The following is a 9,042-nucleotide window of genomic DNA, read 5'->3' as shown; positions in this document are numbered from 1 at the left end:
CTCTTCATCGCTCTTATTTCCATAGCTGCCTTGTTGCTCTGTTTGTGTGTCATTTGCTTTCCTTGCAATTGTCAGAGCTCGCCTGAAGGCTTCACACTTAGATGATCCAATTTTATGTCCTCGCTCGTTACAAATCAGGCATCGCTCATCGTTTTTGCATTCCTTTGCTTTGTGTCCTTCCTCCCCACATTTGAGACAAAGGCCAGTTCTGTCTGGTCCTCGGCAGTGCTTTGCTTCGTGGTCGTATGCCCAGCATCTAAAGCATTTTGGTACGTTGATATGTGGGTCTACTTGGCAGATTACTAGTCCAACTCTTATGTTTCTTTTATTAATCAGCTCGTCTGCCAATTTTCTTTCCAGCGTTAGTGTTATTGCTTGATTGTTTTTTCCATATGGTCGTAATTCTCCCATTTTGCAATTTTCTTCCTTTATCGTTCCCACTGTTTCTTCTATTGCAGCTTTAACTTCTTCCTTTTCTGTAGTGCCCTCCATACCCTTTATGTGGATTGTTTTATTTTCTGCTTCTGACCGTCTTAGGTTCACTCTGATTGATTTCGAAGTTTTTTGAATAGCGTCCTGGAGTACCTTGATCTCGTCGTCGTCCTTTTCTGTTCTTATTATTAATTTTTCTTGTCTTGTAGTAGAGATTGATTGTATAAGTTTGCTTGCGTTGTTTGAGCGAATACTTGATTTAATATTTCTTAGTAGGTCGTTATTATTAATTCCCTCCTCTTCGACAATTAGTGCGTAAGTTTTTCTTTCCCGTCTGCCTGTAGTTACGTTTTTCTCGTTTTCTATTCCCAATTGTTTTTCGGTTGTATATGTACGATTTGTCGATGTAGTGGCGCATCCCTAGTTGTGACGGGCGACGTTCGACAATGACATTTGATTTTCGGCAGTTTTTTTTTGTTTTTGACGGATGATAGAATTAAGTTTTAGCGGTAGTAAAAATGATGGTTAGAAATTTTGTTGGATTTGCATGTAAATGTGCCCGAGTGCACCCTATTTTTTTTGATAACAATAAACAAGTCCACAGAAGCTAAGAAATCGTGCCTTCATTACTTTTCATGGTCCTTCGAGCAAAATCAACAAGCAAATCCTGGTATATGAATCAACAACAAGTTCTAACCTAAAAAAATAAGGTGGGAATAAGCACCGTTTCCTGATCGTGCAATCTCAATTTTCCAAAAGAAAGCCTTCAGTTCAGAAGCCCGAGACAGCAAGTGCTCCGTGAGTACGTGTATGCAGAGTCAAGCAGAATAAGGTGGGTCGTATCCTTTTACCTTGGTTGTTCAAAATAAGCTATTTTTAACCTTATTGAAGTTATTCCTTGTCCCCATGTTTAATGCCCATATTGATTAAGCAAAGATTTGGGTTTTTGATCGTTATTAAGCTTATTTAAAAAATAGTAAACAATGCCTAATGAAACGGAGGTATACCCAGACCCCACAGAGGTGGAGGAATTAAAAAAGTTAATATGTCGAAGAGGCCAGTTAAAGGCCACTCTAACGAGATTTTCCACTTATTTGAATGGGGAAGAAGTGGACCCGATAAGTTTAAAGTTAAGGCTATCCAAACTCGAGTCTACTTGGACTGAGTTTGAGGTTGTCCAATCCAAAATAGAGTTACTGAAACCAGAACAGGCCCTTGAGAGAGATTCTTTTGAGGATGATTATTTTTATGTAGTAACCAAAGCATCTAAGATAGTGTCTTCTTATGAGCAAAGCATGAACAGCCCTGGAGCTGGTGTAACAAATTCCAGTGTTAGTGCAAATGCAATTCCTAATTTACAAAATCTAGCAGTTAGCAATACGGTTACGAGTTCAGCCAGATTACAGGCAATATCATTACCAAAATTTAGTGGTACATATGAAGGTTGGTTAAATTTTTTTGAAATTTTCCAGGCTCTTGTACATAATAATACTGAAATAAGTACGATTCAAAAGTTTTATTATTTGCAATCTTGCCTTACTGGTGAAGCAGTGCAAGTGTTGCAGTCTTTGGAGATATGTGAGGCAAACTACCAACAAGCTTTAGATTTGTTAAAAGAAAGGTATCAGAACAAAAGATTACTTATCCATAATCATGTTAGGAATTTGTTTGACATTGAACCAATCATTAAAGAGTCAGCCCAAGGTTTTCGCAAACTGATTGACAATCTTATGCGGAATATCAGGGCTCTTGCAAGTTTAAACCAGCCAGTTGAACACTGGGATACTATCTTAGTGTATATGATCTCACAAAAGATAGACCTTAACACAAGAAGAGAATGGGAACTTTTTAATAAAAAAGATGCGCCCACATTCCAAGAATTTTTAGAATTTTTAAAAAACAAATGTCAGGTATTAGAAACAATAGGCAATAAAGAAAAGATTCAGAAAGAAAATGTTTCAAACCGATATTCTCAGTCCAAGCATTCTGTCAACTTTAGTTTATCCAAGCCTGATGAAGTGACTTTAGTCAACCAGGTTAATAACAAAGCAAACACTTTAAATTACAATAATTTAAAATGCTATTTTTGCAATCAAGTTGGACACTTTACCTATAAATGTTTTAAGTTAGTTTCTCTTTCTTGTAAAGATAGGTTGGTCGAGTTAAGGAAAATAGGTTTGTGCACAAATTGTTTAAAACCTGGACATACAGCTGAAACTTGCACTGGAAAAAGGTGCAGGATTTGCAATAAAAAGCATAACTCAATGCTTCATGATTTTACTTACAATATCAATGAAAATAAACCAAATTTAAACAATTCAACTAGTAGCTGTAATTTAGTTGTTCAAAATGACACACATCAGCAATGTGTGACCCCAATAAATAAGTCAAATAACTCTAATCCCTTGCACACTGACAACACGGTTGCAGGAGAGTCCTTCGCTACTTTTAATACTTGTACTTTGAGTAATCAAGAGCCAATTAATACTTCATATTCTAAAACTCAGGTTTTGCTACCCACAGCAGTCATCAATGTTTTGGGCAACAATAATAAATGGTTTAAATGTCGAGCACTGTTGGATTCCGCTAGTCAATCTAATTTTTGCTCATCCCGAATATTACAACAGCTTAATTTAACAACAAAGTCGGTAGAAATTCCTGTGGCAGGGCTAAACAATATCACATCCAGCATTTTATCAAAATTCAGCACAACTATAAAATCAGTGAGTGAGTCGTTTGCATCTAACATAAATATTTTAGTGGTGGAAAATATAACGAGTAGACTTCCACAAATGGCGTTTGATATTTCACAGCTAAAGTTGCCTAGCAACATCAGATTAGCTGATCCAACTTTTGGAGACTCAGCAGAAATAGATTTTTTGTTAGGTGCAGAGATTTTCTTTTCATGTTTAGAGGGAGACCAAATTAAGCTAGGCAGTAGATTACCTATTTTACAAAATACGAAGTTTGGTTGGGTATTAGCTGGGCCCCTAGATTTTGAAATGGCAAGAAATAAATCTGCTTGTTTTCTGACTTTAGATTGTTTAGCCGACAATCTGTTGCAAAATACTGTGCAAAAATTTTGGCAGATTGAAAACATACCAAGTGATCGAAGTAAATTTAGTAAAGAAGAGTTAGATTGCGAGATGCATTTTCGGGAAAACGTAGAAAATGATAGTTCAGGTAGATTTATTGTCAAACTACCTTTAAGGGACAATTTTACAAGTCTAGGTGAATCATACTCTATTGCGGCAAGATGTTTCAATTCTTTAGATAAGAAATTAAGTTTGAATCCTAATTTGAAGAACAGTTATAAGGAGTTTTTGAACGAATATGAACAATTGGAACATATGTCTAAAGTAGATCCTAGCCTTGATAAACCTGAAGATTTACATGTTTATTTTAGTCATCATGCAGTCTTAAGAGAGTCGAGCAGTACTACAAAACTGCGAGTTGTATTTAATGCTAGTCTCAAAACTTCGACCGGTTTGAGCCTGAATGATGTCCTAAAAGTCGGTCCAAAAGTTCAACCAGATATTTTTAACACTGTCTTACGTATGCGTACATATTTGATTTTATTAATTGCAGACATTGAGAAGATGTATCGGATGATATTGGTACATCCATCCCAAAGAAAACTACAAAGAATATTATTTCGTGACCCGGTGTCTCAAAAATTAAATCATTATGAGCTAAATACCATAACTTATGGTACAGCTAGTGCTTCCTTTCTTGCCACACGTGTTTTACATGAAATTGGTTTGCGATGCAAGGAGTCCAATCCTGAAATCAGTGAAATAATAATTAATAATTTTTACATGGACGATTTAATTTTTGGACACCATGATGTAGAACATTTAAACAGCTTAAAGCAGCAAATTGATTCCACCTTACTTTCATATGGATTTAAATTAAGAAAATGGCTTTCAAATTGTAATCTTCTCATTGAAGGTCATGAGGGTTCAGGTCAAGACGAATTTTACATTCGAGCTGATTCTGACACTAAAACATTAGGAACCGTTTGGAAACCTGCTGACGATACGATTAGTTACGATTTTGATGTGAAATCTCCATCAAGTTCAATAACGAAGCGTACTATTTTAGCCAGTATTGGTCGGTTATTTGACGTCCTAGGTTTGGTTAGTCCAGTAATTGTCAAAGCCAAGCTTATCTTACAAAGCGTATGGCGGATTCATTTAGACTGGGATGAGGAGGTACCCAACCATTTGGCTCAAACATGGCTTAATTTCAGTTCAAAGTTGTCATATCTGAATAATGTATAAATTCCCAGGTGCGTATTAAATGCCACAAACCCGCCTGAGTTTACAGCCCTATACGGTTTTTCTGATGCCTCTGAATTGGCTTATGGTGCGTGTGTATATATTGTTTCAAGAGATACCAAAGGCGGCGGTAGCCAGTCGCATTTATTATGTGCAAAGTCTCGTTTGGCTCCGATGAGTTCCTTGAGTCTACCTCGATTAGAGCTCTGTGGCGCTCTTTTGTTAGCTCAGCTTTTTAACAAGGTAGCGTCAACCTTAAAATTTTCTTTTGAAGACGTAACTCTATTTACTGACTCGAGCATTGTGTTAAGCTGGTTAAACTCCGAGCCAAACAGATGGAAAGTATTTGTCGCCAATCGCGTGGCTGAAATCCAGCGGTTGACCGAGCATTGCGAGTGGAGGCATATTGACTCCAAAAATAATCCAGCTGACATTGTGTCCAGAGGAGTTGATCCTGAAACTTTGTTAGATTTAGACCTTTGGTGGCATGGACCAGAATTCATGACTAAACCAAAAGATGAATGGCCCTTTAATAAAATTTCTCCTGTTGAGGTTCCAGAAGTACGCAAAGTAAAGTTGCAACTGTCTTTCCCGGTTGTCCGAAAAAACGTTTCTACTGACGGTCTTTTTAAATGGTCTTGTTTTTCTAAAACTGTTAGGGTTTATAGCTACATTCGTAGGTTTATAAATAATACTAGGAAAACTATTAAAATTCAAGGTCCCTTGACAAGTATTGAGTTGGATGAAACTTTGTTTCTTCTCTGTAATTTGGTTCAATCGGACCATTTTTCTGCTGAACTGGTAGAAATTAAAAAAGGCAATTCCGTACCTCGCAGTAGTAAATTGTTGAGTTTAACACCATTTCTAGATCCTAAAGGTTTATTGCGGGTAGGCGGTCGACTTAGCAATTCTCAGCTAGAATACGAAAATAAACACCCAATTATTTTACCGGCCAATCATATATTTACTGAAATGCTTATAAAATATTATCATTATAAATTCTTACACGCGGGACCACAATTTCTTTTGACTCAAATTAGAAATAAGTTTTGGATCATAAATGGACGGCAAGTGGTTCGTAAGGTTCTGCATCGTTGCTTGACTTGTTTCCGTGTCAAGCCGTTGTCCATCAAACAAATAATGGGAGATTTACCCGAATCGCGAGTTTTTCCTTCTCGACCATTCGCTTCATGTGGCGTAGACTATGCAGGTCCTTACCTGCTGAAAGATGGCAAAACTCGTAACCGCGTTTTAATTAAATGCTATGTATGCATATACATTTGTTTTACCACCAGAGCGGTTCATGCTGAGTTAGTTTCTGATTTAACTTCTATTGCATTTATGAATTCCTTTAAAAGATTTGTCTCTCGGCGGGGATTACCTAGCGATATTTTTAGCGACAACGCTACTAATTTTGTAGGAGCCAATAATGATCTCACTAAATTATGCAAGCTTATCGAAAACACCACTAGCTGCGATAAATATAACAGGTATTTTTCGGAGCATAAAATCAATTGGCATTTCATTCCTGCCAGATCGCCACACTTTGGCGGGCTCTGGGAATCTGCCGTGCGTTCAGTAAAGTATCATTTGAAAAGAGTATTGGGAGATTGTCACTTAAACTTTGAAGAATTTTATACTTTGCTTAATCAAGTTGAAGCTATACTCAATTCCCGACCTATCCTTCCCTTGAATGACGACCCTACCGACATGGAAGTGCTTACGCCAGCACACTTTCTGATTGGTGGCAGTCTGGTAGCTGTTCCTCAGTCACGAGTTCCTGATGTAAACATTAATCGCCTGCAGCGCTTTAAACAAATTCAGCAAATGCTACAGCGATTTTGGGCTATTTGGAGTAGAGACTATCTTAACACTCTTCAGCAGAGATCCAAGTGGAAAGTAGTCCAAAACAACCTTAAAGAAGGTGTTTTAGTTCTAATCAAGGAAGATCACGAACCCCCGATGCACTGGCCATTAGGACGAGTAGAGGCAGTTCATCCAGGCAAAGACGGCTATGTACGAGTGGCGTCCGTGCGGACAAAAGGAGGAGTCTGTCGTCGAGCTGTTACTCGATTGTGTCCTTTACCCCTACTGGATTAGCCAAGTGCCGCGTTTAGTGCAGCGTGCTTGTGTATGTGACCAGTTCTGAGCGAGTGTTTTTTTTGTTAATCTTGAAATAACGGGATATTTCAAGGTGGCCGGCATGTACGATTTGTCGATGTAGTGGCGCATCCCTAGTTGTGACGGGCGACGTTCGACAATGACATTTGATTTTCGGCAGTTTTTTTTTGTTTTTGACGGATGATAGAATTAAGTTTTAGCGGTAGTAAAAATGATGGTTAGAAATTTTGTTGGATTTGCATGTAAATGTGCCCGAGTGCACCCTATTTTTTTTGATAACAATAAACAAGTCCACAGAAGCTAAGAAATCGTGCCTTCATTACTTTTCAGTATATATGGTTACTTTTGTTTCGGAGCTGTGAAATATAGTTTCAGTCATCTTCCGCATTAAATCCAATTTCATTCCAGTAATGTGGTGCATGGCTATGCCCAATTCGTTTTTGGTTACCTCCTTTAACTTAACGAGGCTTTGCCAGAGTTCTTCTTCCATGCCCGTCACCATAATTTTTATTACTTTCTGTGTTACTTGTTCAGTCCTTGTTTTGGTGATTTGTTCTATAATCTCAAAGTTTTCATGTAGCTCTGACAGTTCGGGAAACCTCTTCCGATACAGTGATTGGATGCTGTATCGCAATTCTCGGTCGTCTTCGTTTACCAGAACTACCTTTACAGTGTCGTGCTTAGAGTCCAGCGGGTTTCCAACTGTGATATTTGTATTCTGATATATCGTGTTCGGCCAGGGCCTATCCGAAATTTGTTTCCATTCTTCGTAGGAATCAACACCATCAATGATTACAACATCTTCATTGTAATTCCTCCACTCTTCCGGGGTCTGCGTGCTCTGGTCAGTTGTGATTTTTTCTACTTCGGCCATATTTACTTGCACGTCTTGATCGTAAGTCATTTTATGTGTTGGTACATATCTAAAGTTTTCAAGCCATGAACTAATTGCTAGTCCGTCCAGAATATTAGCTTGTCTTCTGAGTCTTGCAGAGAGGTCTTTAATATCCCTGCTTGTATTTTTTTCTATCTTCTCACCTAGTTCCTTGATCATATCTTTTGTGCTGCTTAGTGCATCTTGGAGCAAAAGAAATTCTTTGCTAACCTCCTTTTTGTATCGCACCGACTCTCGCGTTAGGTCAATCGATGTATCCATAACCTTTCTTTTCTTGGTATTTAAGGGATCTCCTACAGAGTTCCTACGAGCCATGTTGCTACTAAAATAGCCAGTTTTGTGTATTAATGGCTTCGCATAAACACTTTCCTTATTTTCCGCGGTTTGGACGTGTGGTTGTTGGCCCCCCCCAGAATCCGGGGGGCCGGCCCTGCTCACCGGGGCTTTCGCCTGATCGGAAACAGTGACAGGATTATTACCTGCCTGGGGTACATTGTGTTGACTTCCACACACTTCCGCGCGCGGTGGAGATGTCGTGGTGTTTCTTTTTTTGGGCATCGGTCTCCACGGGGGTAAATCCTCGTCGTTACCGATGCTTATCGAGCGATGAGTTGCTCTAGTCGTTTGGTTGTCCCCCCCAGAATCCATGGGACGGCCTGCCGTAGCAGGGCGGGATTCTCCGGAATTTCCGGTACCCGCCTGGGGTATTATTTTTTTATCAGACGACATTAGTTAGTTTTTGCATTTTTGACCTACTGCCAAATTTTTTTATTTTTAGGTGACCGCGGGAACAGGATACTCCTTCGCCCTCGGTTTCCCTAATACCGTCGGAGTTGGAACACCATGGATTGACTCGCGGCTTGAGGATGGGAAAAGGTAAGTAGGAAGAATCATACTTTTGGAGGTAAGTATAATTTCAGCTAGGGTACCTCGAGCTTGCCAGGCTCGTGCCGACAGTGTCGGCCCCTGCGAGTCCGCTAATGGATGGGCTTCCCCCCACCGTTGCATCCCCTCAGCGCGCAACACACCTTGAGAATTGGGAGGTGTTATAGTGGCCTCACCACGCGATCCTGAGGATTCAAGATCCCCGCTCATCCGGCAGCCCGCGGGTTTTAAGCCGCGGTCTTTGCATATCCCCCAGCAGGCCGGTTTTCCAAAGAAATTCCGACCATTTCCCAGGTGTATGAGCTGTCCTTGGCATTGGGACTCCGCCCCCGTTCCAGCAGGCCCGGGAGCAGAGAACCCAATGAGCCTCCCCACCAACGACAAGGTCTCACAGCTCCTCGGGGAGGAACCTAACCTAACCTAACCTAA

At 39.7% G+C, this 9,042-nt stretch overlaps 1 protein-coding gene across 1 annotated transcript; it reads left to right on the top strand.

Moving 5' to 3' along the window:
- Positions 1 to 1,415: 1,415 nt before the first annotated feature.
- On the top strand, positions 1,416 to 6,812 carry LOC145739382 (uncharacterized). The gene is made up of 3 exons (XM_081994820.1): positions 1,416 to 1,838; positions 1,905 to 2,053; positions 4,724 to 6,812. The coding sequence occupies exons 1-3, from the start codon at positions 1,416 to 1,418 to the stop codon at positions 6,810 to 6,812; spliced, it is 2,661 nt and encodes an 886-aa protein (XP_081850946.1).
- Positions 6,813 to 9,042: the final 2,230 nt, after the last annotated feature.

This window comes from Ips typographus, unplaced genomic scaffold, assembly GCF_016097725.1.
Source record: "Ips typographus isolate SLU unplaced genomic scaffold, UJ_Ityp_2.0 IpsContig112, whole genome shotgun sequence".
In the NCBI taxonomy this organism is placed as follows: domain Eukaryota; kingdom Metazoa; phylum Arthropoda; class Insecta; order Coleoptera; family Curculionidae; genus Ips; species Ips typographus.
The sequence above is the reverse complement of the archived record's forward strand: the minus strand, read 5'-3'. Positions and strand labels throughout refer to the sequence as shown.

Coding starts and splice junctions, on each gene's coding strand:
- LOC145739382 (XM_081994820.1), top strand. CDS start 1,416: ATGCCTAATGAAACGGAGGTATACCCAGACCCCACAGAGGTGGAGGAA. Junction 1,839..1,904: donor CGAGTTCAGCCAGATTACAG/GCAATATCATTA, acceptor GAAATTTTCCAG/GCTCTTGTACATAATAATAC. Junction 2,054..4,723: donor TTAGATTTGTTAAAAGAAAG/GTATCAGAACAA, acceptor ATAAATTCCCAG/GTGCGTATTAAATGCCACAA.